Source organism: Lissotriton vulgaris, chromosome 2_1, assembly GCF_964263255.1.
Source record: "Lissotriton vulgaris chromosome 2_1, aLisVul1.2, whole genome shotgun sequence".
Taxonomy (NCBI): Eukaryota; Metazoa; Chordata; class Amphibia; order Caudata; family Salamandridae; genus Lissotriton; species Lissotriton vulgaris.
The window spans coordinates 715,253,575-715,272,401 of record NC_141687.1 but is presented as its reverse complement, the minus strand read 5'-3'; the positions used below and the strand labels follow the sequence as shown (position 1 = coordinate 715,272,401).

The following is an 18,827-nucleotide window of genomic DNA, read 5'->3' as shown; positions in this document are numbered from 1 at the left end:
TGCATCTGTTCTTGGCATGTAGGGCTGCTGACATTCATATCGCCCACCCACCTCCCCCGTGCCTGTCGCAGCTATAATATTCAGAATTAATCTCTAGCATGGACATCACTTACTTTATCATACTCTATCTCTGCCACAATGGCGAAAAACAATCTGAGGATGGAGAGGATGCCCATGCGCACTGTAGTCCGGGGAGGAGCCACCTATCTTGTGATACTTGGAACACTCTTCCAGGGCAACAATGTGCAATCATCCGGACCCAACACTAGGCGGCGCTCTATGCACAGATATAAATGTCAGCAGCCCTACATGCCAAGAACAGATGCATACTGGTAAGTAGCATATTCCTTTCACATGCCTATACATCCAGCTCACAGGAAATACCTCAGGTTCACGATAGAAGGTCAACATTTTCAGTTCAAGGTTCTCCCCTTCGGGGTAACCACAGCCCCAAGAGTATTCACAAAATGTCTAGCTGTAGTAGCTGCACGCCTCCAGAAGGCAACACATCCACATGTTTCCATACCTGGACGATTGGCTCATAAAAGCAAACTCATACACGCAGTGTGCAAGCCATACATCTCAGACACTCCAGCTGCTACACACCCTGGGGTTTATCATAAACTAGCCAAAATCTCATCTACAACCCTCCCACATACAGCAATATCTGATAGCTACAGTAGACACCTCAGTAGCAAAGGCATACCCAAATTCACCCAGGATAGCCAACATGCAAACTCTTTCAAAACTTTCAGCCACAACACTCTTTGCCAGCTCGAGTGTTCATGCAGCTCCTAGGCATGATGGCCTCCTGCATATTCATTGTCCCTCATGCCCGACTTCAAATGCGTCCACTGCAAGAATGCCTAGCACGGCAGTGGAACCAAGCTCCAGGACTACTAAAGGACCTAGTGTTGGTAGACAGTCGCGCTTACAACTCCCTACAGTGGTGGAACCCACAAAACCATTCAAAGGGGCGACTGTTCCAAGAGCTGGTTCCACAATCAGCGGACACTTCACTGACCGGCTGGGGAGCCCACTTACTCCAATACACAGCCCAAGGGCTCAGGACAGTAAAACAAAAGAAACTGCCTATCAACCTCTTAGAGTTGCTCGCAATATTTCTGGCACTACAAGCATTCCAAAAATACTTGTACAAGGGTGTGTTGATCCGGACAGACAACATGACAACCATGTACTACATACAGGAACAAGGATGGACACACTCCACAGCTGTCCCACTTAGCACAGAGCATATGGAGGTGGACAATAATAAACATTTTTCTCCTAGCAGAACTGCCAGGGAAAGACAACCAAGTAGCGAACCTGCTAAGCAGACACAGCCAACAGCTAGACGAATGGGAGATTCACCCCAAAGTTCTCCGACCAGTCTTCCAGAAATGAGGGCACCCAAAGATAGATCTGTTTGCCACAAACAAACTCAAAATGCCAGTACTTTGCCGCCAGGTTCCCACATCCGCTGTCACAGGGCAATGTGATATGGATGAACTTTTCCGCCAACTCCACTGATTCCGCTGGTGGCACGCAAACTACGTCCGCAGTCACTCGCATTGATCCTGGTTGCTCCCACATGGGCAAGACAGCCATGGTACACAACGCTCCTGGAACTCTCAGTATTTCCACATCCTCTCTCCCCATCTTTTAACGCAGAACCATGGAGAAATCCAACATCCAAATCCCAATCAGATGAACCTAGCGATCTGGCTCCTGAGGTCTTAGAGTTCGGGTACCTTAACTTACCTCCTGATTGCATGAACATTATCAAGGAGACAAGAAGGGCAACTACTAGAGCATGCTATGCAGCTAAATGGAAAAGATTTGTAATCGATTTGTAATTTATTGCAACAATAACCAAATCAATCCATTGGATGCTTCCATTCAAAACATTATCTGTTACCTCTTGCATCTTCAAAGATGCAATTTAGCATACTCTTGTATAAGGCTACATCTTGCTGCATATCTCCAACAGGCAACACCTTTCCCTGTTTAGGGTACCACCAATCAAGGCTTTTATGGAGGGTCTTAAAAGGTTAATCCCTCAAACACCCACCTTCACCAGTATGGAACTTAAATTTGGTACTTACCAGACTTATGGGTCCCCCTTCGAACCACTCCACTCATGTGAATTGCAATTTCTAACATGGAAGGTGGCATTCTTGATTGCCATTACCTCCCTCAGGCAAGTAAGTAGGCTTTAAGCACGAACAATTCAAGAGCCCTTCATGCCAGTACATGCAAATAGGGTAGTACTTAGGACAACCCCATAGTTTATGCCAAGTCATATCCACTTTCCATATCGATCAATAGAATTGCCAGTTTTCTTCCAAAACCCACAGTCAGTAGCCGAAAGGGCCCTACACACAGTCGATGTAAGGAGAGCTCTACTATATTATGTCGACAGGACTAAATCATTTCAGAAAACAAAGCAACCGTTTGTTGCTTTTTCACCGCAACATAAAGGTAATCCCATCTCAAAATCAGGAATAGCCAGATGGATAGTTAAATGCATTCAGATATGCTATCAAAAAGCTAAACACACTCGAACAGTTCTCCCAAGAGCACACTACGTGCAAAATGGGGGCATCCATGGCTTTCTTAGGGAATATTCCTCTTAAAGACATATGTAGGGCAGCAACATGATCTACCATACACACTTTCACTAAACACTATTGTGTAGACGTGCAATCAAAGCAGCAAGCTGCTGTAGGCCAGGCTGTCCTTATAACCCTTTTTCAGACTGCTGCAGCTGGTACAGGTGACCACCACTAGAGACACTGCTATACAGTCTATGCACAGATATGAATTCAGCAGCCCACATGCCTCGAACGGAATATGCTACTTACCAGTGTGCATCTGTTCTTGGCATGTAGGGCTGCTGACATTCATCTCGCCCACCCTCCTCCCTGGTGCCTGTTGCAGCTGCATTATTCCCTCTTTCAATATTATCTTTGCATGGCCATCTCTTGCTTGCTATACTCCATCTCTGCCACAATGGCGAAAAACAATCTGAGGATGGAGAAGATACCCATGCGCACTGTAGTCCAGGGGAGGAGTCACCTATCTCGTGATACTTCGAGGACTCTTCCAGGACACTAAGGTGCAATCATCTGGACCAAACACTAGGCGGCGATCTATGCACAGATATGAATGTCAGCAGCCCTATATGCCAAGAACAAATGCATACTGGTAAGTAGCATATTCCTTCCATTAACATGACTGTTCCCAGTATAAACACACAAGCCTTCTGCAATTGTCCATTTCCCTGTAGCTATTGAGACTCCACCCGCTACAGAGTACTCATTAATTATGATTTTTCTAGGGAGTAGCATCTTTTGGTATGTAGAACGATGTGTACTACTGAGCTGCAGATAATTCACTGGGTATTGCAAACCTGCTAAACATTTCCATTTCTCTGCACCATTGTGCGTTTTTCTTCATTTTAATGGAAGACCTTGGATTACCTTGTGTATATATTTATATATATATTTTTTTTTTTTACAGAAAAAGATCTACAAGGATCAGATGGAATTCATGTTGCAAAATCACGTTTTCCCCCTTTTCAGCAATGAGCTAGGATATATGAGAGCTCGGGTAAGACTGCAACACCTTGGAGGCTTCTAATGTAATTAAGCTTTTGGGGAACTGTCAATGATCCAATCAAAATAGTTGACCTAAACAAAATTACTTCACTGTATGTATTGTAGTGAAAGTTACCTGGAGGCCAGACTGATAGTTAATTTTGTTTGAGTTCTAACAAGTGGCTACAGATCATAGTGTGCATGGTGCTAGTCTGTGTTTAATACAGCCAGTGTGCGTTTTGCATTCTGGCTGTATTGCTCACACTGAACCTGTGGCCATAGATTAATATGAGATCATAGTACTGGTCTAGTGATGCCTTAAGGGCTTAAGTACCGCTGGCCAGCCTCCAAACTCTCACACAGGTCAAGCTGTCTTTTAGATATAGTGAGATGTCAGATTATTTTGCAGCTTTTAAAATCCGTGTTTATGGCTGAATTCAAGCAGAAGTACAGTGTTTGAATGGAATTCACTCATTTGTTTCTAGGCCTGCTGGGTGCTTCATTATTTCTGTGAAGTAAAGTTTAAGAACGACCAGAACTTGCAGACTGCCCTAGAGTTGACAAGAAGATGCCTGATTGATGATCGAGAAATGCCTGTAAAAGTTGAAGCTGCCATTGCCCTCCAGGTTCTAATCAGCAACCAAGAGAAAGGTATCAATCTTGACTCAATCCAGCCTGTAGACTCTACAGAAAGCACTGTTTGCTGCAGGTGGCTTTTAGGTTACAATTCACTTTTGTAAATCATGTGCATGCCACACCAGGCAACTATAAACCTATTCTGGTGAGACTTTTTATTGGCTTATGACCAGTTATTTTGCAGGTTTTCTGTGTTGACACCTTTGGCCCCTTTAGTGAACATTGTCTTGCTAGTACCAGCATGCTAGCTGGTTGTCTGGTGCTGACTATTCCAATTTATGCCCAAATTAATGTGGCACTGCACAGACCTGAAGGAATGATGACCAGTAAATGTAATTTGTCAAGATTTCACCAGGTTTATTTCTTCCTTTTTGTTTTGTACAGCTAAGGAATATATAACTCCATTTATTCGACCAGTGATGCAAGCGCTACTTCACATTATAAGAGAAACCGAAAATGATGATCTTACAAACGTAATTCAGAAAATGATTTGCGAGTACAGTGAAGAAGTTACTCCTATTGCTGTAGAAATGACCCAACATTTGGTAAGTTTAAGTAACCACTTCTGAAAAGCTTAATTTACACATTTGTAGAAGTGGCTGCTATATTTGTGTGCATAGTATTAGTCTGTGTCTGGTAGTGCAGTTGATTTGCGTTTTGCAATTAGCTGTTCTATTTGCACAAAACCTGCAGCCATATATTAATATGAGATCATAGTACTGGTCTAGTGATGTCTGATTGGCAAACTAGCACTGGCCAGCCTCCAAACTCTCAGACAGTTCTCTGGGCTGGACCATAAATTAATGACTAAATTGCATTAACACTTGTAAATAGCGCTACATTTTGTATAGACGAGAGAACCGCCCCCCCCCCCTCGCAGTCACTGTAAATTATATTGAATGTTTGTAAAAATTACAAGTCACTTCTCATGTTGACTTTGCCAGAGGATCTAAACAAAAACTGTGAATTTATTGACCATTGGGTACTCCTGAATCTTTGCACTGTACCTACCATGTACCAGTTTGCCATTTTTTATTTATTGCATCCTCTAAATTCAGTTTACTTCCATGGTCAAGCTGGGTGAAGTGTGCTTGTTTTTTCGATCAGACGGTTGGGAGTTGAAAGCAAGTAACCAATTTAGCAAACCAGTACCCTGTTTGGTCAACTGTTTCCATGAGAACACGTGCTTGCCCTTGGTAGCAGTAGCACAAATCAGCAGGCCTTTCCTCGGAAAAGTTAGTAAAGAATTTGAATGCCAGGAAATCAAACTGAATTCCCCAAATGGTTTTAGTGGGAGGAAAAATGTGAATGAATAAAAGACCATAAAACGCAACAAATATTGGATAAGAAAATCCGAATGAATTACTATTTGAAATTGTTTTACAGAAGTGATGTCATTCAGTGGTAGATTGTGTATGACACAAAAGCTCCCACCAGTTTTGCAGCGTGAATCTTTCTGGATTCACTATGCTGTGCATATTCCGCAGTCTTGTGGTTGGGTCCGGATTCGTAGTCTTTTTTTTTTTTTTTTTTTTTTTTTTTTTTTTTGTGTAGCCCTTGTCGGAGTCACACCTTCGGGCGCATTTCCGGTGACGTCGGCATGCGCCATCTTCAGATTCTTTTTTCCGCGGTCGGGTCTGGATCGTTCCCGTTTGGGCTCCAGACATTTTTGGAGAAAGTACTGAAAAGAGTGGAAGTTGGAGAAGATATTGGAAGAAGACCAGAGAAGACTTCGCAGAACACTGACGAAGAGGAGAGAAGGTGAAAACCTCGAACTTCGACGATCGTCGACGTCCACGCGCTCAGTGAGGCCTGAACGCACGAGGATGGACAACACGCCGTTCAAGTTCTGCCCGAACTGCAGACACAAGTACGCACAGAGACCAGCACCCGGTTTGCAACCTCTGCCTACCGGTAGAACACAGAAGCCTGCGCCGTCTTCGCCCAGAAGACCCTCCGAGTGAGGAAGAGACCGAGGGTAGCACACGCCGCCCTCGGAGGAAAATCCCCGACACCATCGCTGTACGAGCTGGGGATGTCCTCAGAGGAGGAGGACAACGCTGCCGCAGAAGACGACGGCTACACGGTCGTGGAGACCGATTACAAGAAGACACCTGATAAGGTAGGAGACTCGACGTCCCATAAGAACACCAGAGACCCTGAGTCTCGAAAGCTCGAGGCCAAGAGCCCGAAGGCGCCGACGCAGCGACATCTGCCGTCCGCGACCACAAGCAGGCCCGGCGGATCCTCAGAGAAGGAGTCCCTGGCGCCGAAGGCTGTTGACCAGCAGAAAGCGTCCAAGATCGTCGCCGAAAAGGACCGATCGACGTCGAGGGAGAAAGACCCTAAAGCATCGGCAACGTCCAGGGACCCGAAATCCAGTACGACGTCCAAGCCGTCGACGCCGAAGATCTCGACGCCGAGCCAGGCGCCGAAGAGAGGAGCCGAACGTTCCGAAGCCGAGAAAGCGGCCGAGGTAGAAAGGAAGAGACGCCGGCTGGAAGCTGAGATGGCGAGCCTCTTGCAGCGAAGGAAGGAGGTCGCCGCCGAGATGAGTGCGTTCACGATTCCACACAAGACCAAGCACGACGTGCTAGATCTGGTCGAGGAGGAAGAGGAACATGTCGACGACCATGTGCCTAGCGACGAGATGGTCGACGACCAGGAAGCTGAAGAGAATCCCTACGAGGATTACAGCTACGAGGGCGAAGAGAGCAGTAGAGTGGACGACGAGTCGGTCACCTCTGATCCACGCGAGGAGGACTACCTAGACGTCGACACCGAGAGCCCGGAGGAGGCGGTCTACTCGTACCCCTCGTACCCCTCGAGACCCTCGCCGCCCGACGACATCGGGGCATACAACTCGGCGATACAATCTGCCGCGACTGCATTCAGGTTGAAACTCGACGAGGAAAAGCAGACTTCCTGCTAGAGACCTTGCTCCCAACGCAAACAAGAAGCCAGTTCCTCCCAATGCTCGAGAGCGTCTTGGCGCACGGAAAGGAAGCGTTCAAGGAGCCCGCTACATGCAAGGCAGTAACTCCCAGAACAGAGAGAAAATATACAAGCAGTCCTCGAAGGACACGGCCTACATTTGAGGCGAGGTCTCCGCTGACTCCATTATCACGGCCACAGCTAGGAAGAGGGCGAGCGTATCTACTGCCTCGGGCCCACCGCCGGATAAGGAGAGCAAAAGGATGGATCTGGTGGGGAGAAGGATCGAGCGAAATGCTGCGACCCACTGGCGCATGGCTAATTCAAACGCCCTGCTAAACAGTCACGTGTACCAAATCATGGAGGGACTGGGGCACTTGGTGAAGGATCTACCCCAAGAGGCCAGGCAGAAAGCCGAAAAATTGGTAGAAGGGAAGAACGTGGCAAATTCTTGCCTTAAGACTGCCCTGGACGGCGCAGACACCGCCAGCAGGCTAATGATGATGGGTGTCACGGAGAGGAGACACGCCTGGCTCAGGATCTCAGGGTTCAAACCCGAGGTGCAACACAGTATCCTGAACACACCGTTCAACGGCGAAACACTTTTCGGAGCAACGGTTGACGACAAACTATGCCAACTCAAAAAGGATAACGAGACTGCAAGATCCATGGGGGCTTTGCAGTTCAGAGGCAACAGAAGAGGCACGGAGGCCCGGCGGAAGAGGTGGAAACCAGCCAGGTACATCGCACCAGGCCTTCCAGCAGACGCACCAGGCAGACTCGCAGGCTCAGCAAGGTCACCAGAAGCAGTCCTGGCAATATCAACCAAGGGGTCAGTCCTTTCGAGGGAGAAATGGACGTGGCCAGAATAGAAGAGGGGGCCAGCAGCCCACCTCGAAGTGACTTCACACTCCCCCGGGTGCCCGACCACAGAAAAGATCCCAGGGGGCACCGCGTACAAAGGGGTCTGGACAATCTAATGACCTACGACCACATGACACCAGTGGGAGGAAGATTAAAGTTCTATCTCCAGGAATGGAGAGAAATAACATCAGACAAATGGATCCTAAACATCATTCAATTCGGATACTGCTTGGAGTTGGAGAAAAAACCAACAAACAGAAAACCAAGGGTGAAGCCACCAGCAAAAGAACAGCTGGCGAGACTTCAGGAAGAAGTGCAAGAACTTCTACAAAAAAAGGCCATAGAAAGAGTTCCCTTTATGGAGAGAAACAGGGGAATATACTCAACGTACTTCTTAGTACCAAAGGTCGACGACAAAATGAGACCCATCCTAGACCTGAGGTTCCTCAACAAATTCATAAAAACACAAGTTCAAAATGACCTCCTTGCAGGAGTTGCTGCCACAGTTGCAGGTCGGAGACTTCATGGTCACAATAGACCTCAAGGATGCCTACTTACACATACCGATGAACGACAAACACAAGCATATGCTCATTTTCGCTATCGGAGGAGGCCACTACCAGTTCACAACGCTGGCCTTCGGACTAAAACCAGCACCGAGGGTATTCACAAAGTGCCTCGCGGCAGTCGCAGCGCACTTACGAAGACAGGGGATACACGTATACCCTTACCTCGACGACTGGCTAGTAAAAGCAAGCTCGTACCACAAGTGCAAGCAGCATGCGCATACAGTGACGAGAACACTCATACACTTGGGGTTCTCCGTGCATTGGAAGAAATCATCAATGGAGCCGGAGCAAGTGAAGATCTTCCTGGGGGCACAGATCAACACCGTTCAGGGCAAAGTCTTCCCCAGCGAAAAGAGAGCAAGGGCACTGGTCAAGGAAACTCGCCTATACCGGAAGGGGCAAGCTCGGACAGTGAGGACTGCGAGCAAGATCATGGGAATGATGGCATCATGCATCCACCTAGTGCCGAATGTGCGGCTCCACATGAGACCCATGCAAGAATGGCTGCAGGAACAATGGTCACAGGCTTCGGGCAGTTGGGAGGATCTTGTGGTAGTGACGCACGCAGTGCAGAAGGAGATGGCATGGTGGACCCTGGAGAACATAACAATGGGGCAGCCACTTACACTCCCAACTCCGACAGTGACCATCACCACGGACGCATCCCTGAAGGGATGGGGTGCTCACATGGAGGAACTCAAAGTGAGGGGCCTGTGGACGCCAGCAGATGCAACGAAACACATCAATTACCTAGAATTAAAGACAATCTTCCTGGCACTGAAAGCCTTCCAGACAAGACTGTACAGGCAGAGGGTGTTGCTACAGACAGACAACACCACGGCGATGTTCTACATCAACAAACAGGGTGGAACACAGTCGACAACGCTTTCGACGCTGGCACAGGATATATGGAGGTGGGGCATCCCTCTCCAGAAAGACCTGATAGCCATACACCTACTAGGCAAAGAACATTCAAGCAGACTGGCTGAGCAGACAGACCTCGGCATCCCACGAGTGGGAGCTCAATGCTCAGGAGACGAGGAGGCTGTTCAACAGGTGGGGGACACCACCAGTGGACCTGTTTGCAACACACCAGAATGCGAAATGCCGAAACTTCGCATCCAGACAACACGAAGAAGGGTCCCTTGGGAATGCCCTATGGATAGATTGGTCCGGGAAATTTGCATACGCTTTTCCCCCGATACTGCTGATTAACAGAGTGCTGAGCAAGTGCAGGGCGAGCACCATGACCCTGATACTGTTCGCGCCGCAGTGGGCGAGGCAGACTTGGTACTCGCAGATCATGGAGATGGCGCAGTGTGCGCCCCACAGATTCAGCAGGAGGAAGGACCTGCTCTCCATGCAGAACGGAGAGGTGCTGCACCCAGAACCAGAGAGCATGAGCCTAGTAGCATGGCTCCTGAGGACATCGAATTCGCACACTTAAAGCTGCCAGAGAGCACCCTCGGGGTTCTTCGGGAGGCACGAAGGCCCAGCACAAGGAAGTGCTATGTCGCAAAGTGGAAAAGGTTCACGATGTGGTGCAGGAGGGAGAGACTTCACAATAAGATGAAGAGGGACTCTACGGTACTGAAGTACCTGACACACTTGCTGGACAAAAAGCTCAGCTCGTCCTCCTTGAGAGTTCACCTGGCGGCTATAGTGGCATACACAAGGGGTGAGATGGGCAGAAGCTTCTTCACATCACAAGTGGTAAAGAGGTTCCTCGAAGGAGCAAAAAGGATTGCACCACCCAAGCGGGTGCCACCACCGGCATGGAACTTAAACGTGGTCCTGACGGAACTCATGAAGGAGCCCTTCGAGCCACTTCACAAGGCCTCTTTGAAGATGCGAACTATGAAAACTGCTTTCCTGGTTGCAATTACATCCTTACGCAGAGTGAGCGAACTGCAAGCGTTGACGCTACAGGAGCCCTACTTACATATACACAATGACAGGGTGGTGATGAGGACCGACCCACATTTCATGCGGAAGGTGGTGTCCAGGTTCCACATGAACCAGTCCATTCAGATACCGAGTTTTTTCCAAAAACCAACCACTAGCGCAGAGCGAGCTCTGCATACCCTGGACGCCAGAAGGGCGGTCATGCATTACATCAAAGACAAAAGGACACAGGAAAACGAAACAGTTCTTTGTGTCCGCCAACAGTCACATGGGCAAAGCAGTCACTAAGAACACTATTGCGCGATGGATCGCGTAAACAATCCAACTCTGCCACAAAAGGGCAGGAGAAGAACTGGCAGAGGGGGCACGCGCCCACTCCACTAGGAAGAAGGGGGCTACAATAGCCTTCCTGGCCAATACACCCATACAAGACATATGCCTGGCGGCAACATGGGCTTCGGTGCACACATTCACGAAGCACTATTGCGTGGATGTTCAGATGAACAACGAAGCACAAGTCGGACAAAGGGTGCTCCAGCGTATATTCAGAAACCAGAGCTCATCTTCCACCCAGCCACCACGGAAGTGAGAAACCGCTACGAAATCTATGCACAGCATAGTGAATCAAGAAAGATTCACGCTGCAAAACGAATAGTTTCTTACCTGTCGGTGTAGTTTTGCAGCTTGAATATCTTTCTGGATTCACTAGCGAACCCACCCACCTCCGCCAGAAAGATGAGGCTGGAGAGAGAGGAGGTGGTCAAAAAAAAAAAAAAAAAGGGGTGATAGGAGAAGTAACAGAATATAAGGACATGTGGTAAAAATTATCACCTTGAATAGAATATTGCCATTGCTTCGGAAAAGAAGGCAACACGGGAAAAAAAGATTCCGAAGATGGCGCCCAAGGGTGGGAGCTTCCGCAGGAAGCATGCCGACGTCACTGGAAATGCGCCCGAAGAGGTGACGCCGACGCCCACAAGGGCTACAAAAAAAAACAAAGAAAAGACTACGAATCCGGACCCAACCACAAGACCGCGGAATATGCACAGCATAGTGAATCCAGAAAGATCTTCAAGCTGCAAAACTACACTGACGGGTAAGAAACTATTCGATACCACTCATGCTTGCAAAACAAAATACAGCTGCCAGAACATCAAAGTGCTCCTGCTCTCACACAGAACGTTAGCGTGAAACTCCTGTGTTTCCAGTCTTTAGAGTTCTTCCAGGGAGACCAAAATTACGGATTCCCAGGTGGTAACATACATTTTTATTCCATTGCCAATTGTTCAGCCTCTACTTTTCCTAGCATTGAATAGCTTTTTCTTGAGACCTTCAGAGCACTTGTGTACTACAGAGAGCTCAGTGCACCAATGCACTGATCGCATGCTCCAGCAGTGATGCCAGCTCATGTCCCTGTATCCAGTGCTTAGAAGTGCTATGCTCTTGCTCCTTTGTCACTCTGACGACAGTAGGTCACCTTGTCTGACCCGAATGAGAATCACTCCTAGTATATTTGTAAAAGTAGGTGGCTGGCCAGTATTTAGCCCACAAACAAATCCTTAAATTTCAGTTCTCTTCTAAGTTATTCATGGTCTGTTCGCCTTACTTTAATCTATCCAAGAATTCCCTTCTTGTTGGGGAATTGGTGGCAATGCTAGTGTCCAGAGCTCCTAACCTCCACCTGGAGTTTGTCCTAGGGAAATGAGGTAACCCTTCCAGCCAGTTGGTCTGGAGACCTGTTGCCCTTTGGCAGTTGTGCTTCAAAAGAGGACCCTGCTGGTTGTAAACTTGCTATTCTACACCTTCCTGTCAGTTTCTGGACACCCCCTGCTACTCCTAGCTACTCCCATTTTCAACATTTAACTGAGGTAGTTAACTAGTGACTAGTCACATAGGGTCTTCTAGGTAAACCAGACAAGGACTTTGGTGGTTTTATAACCAGTGTCAAAAAATAAAGACTCTTGTAAGAAGCTGACTCTTTGTGATTATATCCATCCGATATACAGTGTAAAGAGTCCATGGGTTGCCTTATAAGTGGACCGGTACTTGCTCTAGCAATCCCAAGGTGCTTTATTTGGGGTAGTGTGGTTGAGCAGCCTTAGGCTTAACCAAGAGAAGTGCAAAACATCTGCAATGATCAAAAAATCACACATGACTCAAGGAGATCCACACCAATTTGTAAAAATAGCAGGTGTACTTACATGAACAATTTCTCATATGCCTAAACTTATATAAAGGATGTTTTTAAATCTAAATTCTTTTCAGTTCCAACATTGAACACTTAATGCAATTTTTAGTTCGGCAACTTTATTCTATAGAAGGAAGAACCAGTATTGCAAATGGGTATAGCACAGCGACTGACGGGCCAGTCTGGGTTTAGGTGAGTGATGGGGAAGGTCCAAGGCAGCACCAACAATACACCACCAGAAGCACATGGGCAACTGGGTGCAGAGTGCAAAACTGCATTGGGAGCCCAATTTTATTCCATGGAGATTGGTCTCTGCAAAAAAGCTGCAAGTTTTGGATTTAAGGTCAGTCTGGCTGAACCAATAGGCGGGCTCAGTCCTTGCAATGCTTGGACATAGGGACGCTCTTGGTCCACTTCTCCACGGCCTGTGGGCGACATGTGTAGAAGTGACTAGGCATCTGGTTTTCTTATCGGGAGCAGTCGCAGTAGACGGCCTTCATGCAGAGACTACAGGCTAAGTCTGTGGGTCCACGAGAGGTGAAACCACAATGGACTCTTGGGGACCTTCAGGACACTGTTGGTCCGCTGGGAGTGACTGGTGCAGTGGTGGCTTTAGGTGTCTTGGCAGTTCGAGTCATCCGTCTCTACGGATAAGTGTGGCTCACTGGTTAGAGGAGGCAGACATGGAAGCAGAGGTCAGCCCGGGACCAGGGTTCAATTCCCGGCTCGGCGGGGTCTTGAGTCCTAAAATGTTCATGGACTCGACAATTCTCGCTCCGGTGCCTACTCGATTCATGGGTTCACACTCTGCGACTCTGGGCAATAGCTTGCTTAATCTTCACAACGGCCCCTCGCGGTGGGATGCCTGGCTTTCACCTTGCGGATACCCTGCCGGGGTTATCTCACAGGGGAATACCAGGACGGGTTCCCTAAGCAAGCGCTTAGAGACCGGTTGGTGATTTGCGCTATATAAATTCCTGTACACTTACATTTACTTTTGGAGCTTCTGCTGAATGCAGGGAACAGTTTTGCTGTTTATCTGGAGGTCTTGTCTTTATTGAAAGCAGGCAGGCCTCCCAGGTTTTGGAGGCGCAGAGCTACAGGACCAGATGTCTTTGGTGCAATTTAGACAGGACAGCTATAGTGGGATGCCCTTATTTTCACCATGTTGAAGGGGAGGGTCAATGCCTGCATGGTCTCTTAGCTTTACAGTCACCAGGGTCAAAATGTGTCTGAACATTCCATTAACCTAAACGTCAAAGGTTCCAGGGGGACCATGCATAAGGCAAAGTCACACTGATTTTTGCAGCATGAGGATACGTGACCTGCTGGTCACACCAGTTTTACTTCATTAGTTAAATCAGCCAGTCCGTTTCATGCAACATTCCGATTTTGTAGGATTTCGTTTTAGTGGCTAAATTCCTAATTAATTGTTTTGTTCTTTTGTGGGTTTTTGTCAATATAATTAGCTTCCAACCATTTATCAGACTGCTGTTTCAACTTTACTCCAGTTTTACAGCGTAAATCTTTCTGGATTCACTATGCTGTGCATTATTCCGCGATCTTGTGGTTGAATCCGGAATCAGTCTTTTCTTTGTTTTTTTTTTTCGTAGCCCAGGTGGGCATCCAAGTCACACCTTTTGGTGTATTTCCTGTGTTGCGGCTCGCTTCCTGCGGAGGCACCCACTCTTGGGCGCCATCTTCAGATTATTTTTTCCGCTGTTGGGCCTGGATCGTTCCCGAGAGGGCTCCAAACATTTTTGGAGAAAGAAGAAAACACGCAGTTTTTGGACGAAAAACATTGGAGAAGACTTCAGGAGACTACATCATCTAAGATCGACTAAGGAGGGAAGGAAATTCAAGAACTTCGAATTTCCATCGAGGAATGCGAGCGAAGGGGGCCCCCTGAACGCATGAGATGTACAAGACTCCTTTCAAGTTCTGCACAAATTGCCACCACAAGTACGTGCAGAAGGACCAGCACCCGGTTTTCAAACTCTGCCTACCGGTAGACCACGAGAGCAGCGACTGCAACGCCTGCTCCGCCTTTACGTCAAGCTCTTCGATTTCGAGCGAGACAGAGTAGCCAACGCCACGATGCAGGGCAAGGGCTAGCCTCCATCCCTTCGAGACCTTGGCCCATCTTCAGACAAAGAAGACAACAACGCCGCCGAAGACGACTGCTACACGGTTGTAGAGACCGATATTACGAAGACTCCAAAGAAGGTAGGAGACTCTACGGCCCCCTAAAGCCCCGAGAGACCCCGAGTCTCGAAAGATCGAGGGGAAAATCCTCGAAGGCGCCAAAAGCTTCGCCGCCCACACCTAAACCCAGGCCCAGCGGATCCTCTGAAGGAGTCCCTTGTGCCGAGAGCTGAACAGCTAAAGCCGTCGAAAAAAGTCTCCGAAAAGGAACATCCGACGCCGAGGGAGAAGGACCCAAAAAAGGCCACAGCGCCGACGCCGAAGAAACTCTGCGCCGAAACCTTCGACGCCGAAAATGGGTTCGGCACCGAATTTACCGCCAAAGAGACCGGCTGAACCATTGGACGCAGATCTGGCTGCCGAAATGGAGAAGAGGCGTCTCGAAGCCGAGATGGAAAACCTCCTGCAACGAAAAAAGAATTTGGACGCCAGGATGAAAGACTACATAATCCCGACTAAGCCCAAGCCACAGGTGCATGAGGTCGAGGAGGATGAAGTCTAGGAACAGTCGGAGAATGTCGAAACATTCGACGAACCGGATGAAGACGAGGCCGCCTTAGACTACTATGAGGAGGACGATGACCGCAGGACGCTCCTGGGTTCGGCGACCTCAAAGTCAGGAGATCGACTGGCAAGAAGTCGACAGAGTTCTGTAGAAAGCGTAGACACGTATAATTTGAGGCCTTCGCCGCCAGATGACATTGGGGGTGTAAAACAGTAATCGGGAATGCAGCGGCTGTCTTCAAGGTGAAACTCTACGAAGAGCAGCAGAAGGCTGACTTCCTCCTCAGTCATTGCTCCCCACACAGACCAGGAACCAGTACCTGCCAATGCTGGAAAAAGTCATGGATTAACCCTTTCGATGCTGATGACAAGCTCCGCTCGTCATCACCCACGGGTGTTGTGTGCTGATGACGAGCTGAGCTAGTCATGGTGCCACTAAAATGGCATTTTCCAGCACAGGGGGGGAAAACGCCCAGCAGCCATGTGGTTAAGGGAAAGAAGCCTTCAAGGAGCCGGCTACATGCAAGGCAGTCACCCCAAGGTCTGAAAAGAAGTATAAACCTTCATCCAAGGACCCAGTCTATATCCAGGGCATGGTCTCAGGTGACACAATCATTGCTGCCACAGCAAGGAAGAGGGCTAATGTGCCTACTATCTCAGGGCCACCTCCAGAAAAGGAGAGCAAGAGGATGGACTTGGTAGGGAGAAGAATTGAAAGGAATGCCACGATGCACAGGCAAATGGCCAATTCCAACGCACTACTAAACAGGCATCCGTACCAAATCATGGAGGAACTGGGCAAGTTGATGAAGAATATGCCTCAGGAATTCCGAGGCCGAGCTGAAAACCTAGTCGAAGAGGGGAAGAATGTGGCAAACTCTTGCATAAATACAGCTCTGGGCGGAGCTGACGCCTCCAGTAGGCTCATGATGATGGGCATCACAGAAAGACCAGCCTGGCTCAGGGTGTCTGGCTTGAAGCCAGAAGTACAACACAGCATCCTGAACACCCCGTTCAACGGACAGACCTTGTTCGGGGCCCCAGTAGACTAAAAGCTCAGCCAACTAAAGCGAGACAATGAGACGGCAAGGTCCATGGGGGCATTGTAGTTCAGAGGGTCGATGAGGGGCACCCCATCACGAAGGCCCAACGGCAGGGGTGGTAACCAGCCAGGGACATCGCACCAGGCATTCCAACAATCCCACCAGGCGGAGAACCAAACACAGCAAGGGCAACAAAAGCAGTCCTGGCAATACAAGCAGGGGGGCCAGTCCTTTCGCGGGAGAGGCAATGGACGTGGCCAGAATAGGAGAGGTCAACAATCCCCCCCCCCCCCCAATATGACTTGGTGAGGCAACGTGTGCCCACCCAAATAAGAACTCCCAGGGTGAGGCACAATGACAACACACAGGGGTCAAGCGCACTAAGCACCTGCGTGCATGTGAGACCAGTGGGAGGAAGACTAGAACATTACTTCCAGGAGTGGAAGGCAATAACTTCGGACAAATGGGTTCTAAACATCATGCAGTTCGGATACTGCATAGAACTGGTAAAGACGCAAACGAGCAGAAAGCCAAAAAGAAGGCAACTAGCAAGGAAAGAGCTGCAGCTACTCCAACAGGAAGCGAGAGAGCTCCTGCAAAAACAAGCCACAGAACCAGTACCTTACAGAGAAAGGAACAGGGGGGTGTATTCAACGTACTTCCTGGTGCCAAAGGTAGACGAAACAGTGAGACACATCCTGGACGTAAGGTTCTTAAACAGATTCATAAGAACGCTAACATTCAAAATGACATCCCTACAAGAGGTGCTTTAATTGCAAAAAGGAGACTTCATGGTCACCATAGACCTAAAGGATGCCTACCTGCACATACCAATGAACAAAAGTCACAAACATCTGCTCAGATTCGCCATAGGGGAACACCACTATCAGTTCACAACCCTAGCGTTTGGTCTAAAGTCGGCGCCAAGGGTCTTCCTAAAGTGCCTAGCAACAGTCGCAGCACACCTAAGAAGGGAGGGAATACACGTATACCCTTACCTGGACGACTTGCTAATAAAAGCAAGGTCATACCAGATAAGCAAGGAGCATGCACAGAAAGTGACAAGAACACTGATGGACCTGGGATTCTCCATAAACTGGGGGAAATCCTCAATGGAACTAGAACAAATAATCTTCCTGGGAGCTCAGATCGACACCGTACAGAGCAAGGTGTTCCCAAGCGAGAAGAGGTCAGTTGCACTGGTGAGGGAGACTAAACTCTATTAGAGGGGGCAGGCTTTACAGTGAACAGCGAGCAAGATCATGGGCATGATGGCATCATGCATTCACCTAGTGCCAAATGTGTGGCTGCACATGAGACCCTTACAGGAGTGGTTACAAGAGCAATGGTCACAAGCAACAGGGCGTTGGGAGGATCTAGTGGTTGTAACGCACGCAGTCCAGTAAGAAATGGCATGGTGGAACATGGAGAACCTGACCAGGGGAAAGCCTCTAACGCTGCCAACAGTGACCATCGCCACAGATGCATCCCAGAAGGGATGGGGAGCTCACATGGAGAAACTCAAAGTGAAGGGTCTGTGGACACCAGCAGATGCGGTAAAACACATCAATTTCCTGGAGTTGAAGACGGTTTTCCTTGCTATAAAAGCTTTCCAGACAAAACTGTACAACCAGAGGGTGTTGATCCAGACTGACAACACAACAGCGATGTTCTACATCAACAAGCAGGGTGGAACACAATCGGCCACGCTTTCGAAGCTGGCACAGGAGATATGGGCATGGGCCATCCCCCTCAACATAGACCTGCTAGCCATACATCCGCCAGGGAAGGACAACGTAGAAGCAGATTGGCTCAGCAGAAAGACATCAGCAACCCACGAATGGGAGCTCAATGCACAGGAGACGAGAAGGCTGTTCGACAGGTGGGGGACACAGTCAGTGGACCTATTTGCAACACGCCAAAATGCCGAAGCCAGGCTGCCCGGGTAGGGGTCCCTGGGGAATGCCCTATGGACAGACTGGTGGAGGACATTTGCCTGCACTTTTCTCCCGATACCGCTGATGCACAAAGTCCTCAGCAAGTGAAGAGCGAGCAACATGACACTGATGCTGGTCGCACCACAGTGGGCCAGGCAGACATGGTATTCGCAGATCATGGAGATGGCACAGAACGCACCCCACCGATTCGGAAGGAGAAAGGACCTGCTCTCCATGCTACACCCAGAGCCTGAGCCTGGTAGCGTGGCTCCTGAGGACATAGAATTTGCGCATCTGAAACTACCAGAGAGCACCCTGAGGGTACTTCAGAAGGCACGAAGGCCCAGCACGCGGGAGGCACGAAGGCCCAGCACGCGAAAGTGTTCCACATAAATCAAACCATAAATACCAAGTTTCTTCCAGAAACAGACAACAAGCGCTGA

General features: G+C 48.7%; 1 protein-coding gene and 2 non-coding genes across 4 annotated transcripts in view; all 3 read left to right on the top strand.

The window, feature by feature from the left end:
• The window catches only part of IPO7 (importin 7), a 262,709-nt gene that overhangs the window by 115,043 nt on the left and 128,839 nt on the right, over positions 1–18,827 (top strand). For both annotated transcript variants that reach the window (XM_086955971.1, XM_086955972.1), the window contains exons 13-15: positions 3,523–3,612; positions 4,085–4,250; positions 4,620–4,780. In XM_086955971.1, the coding sequence (XP_086812097.1) occupies positions 3,523–3,612; positions 4,085–4,250; positions 4,620–4,780 (417 nt within the window). The remainder of the gene's footprint in view (positions 1–3,522; positions 3,613–4,084; positions 4,251–4,619; positions 4,781–18,827) is intronic.
• LOC147731028 (small nucleolar RNA SNORA23) lies at positions 3,787–3,964 on the top strand. Its single transcript, XR_015308907.1, has one exon. It is a non-coding gene; the product is annotated as a small nucleolar RNA SNORA23 (small nucleolar RNA).
• Positions 4,838–5,016, top strand: LOC147731027 (small nucleolar RNA SNORA23). The gene has a single exon (XR_015308906.1). It is a non-coding gene; the product is annotated as a small nucleolar RNA SNORA23 (small nucleolar RNA).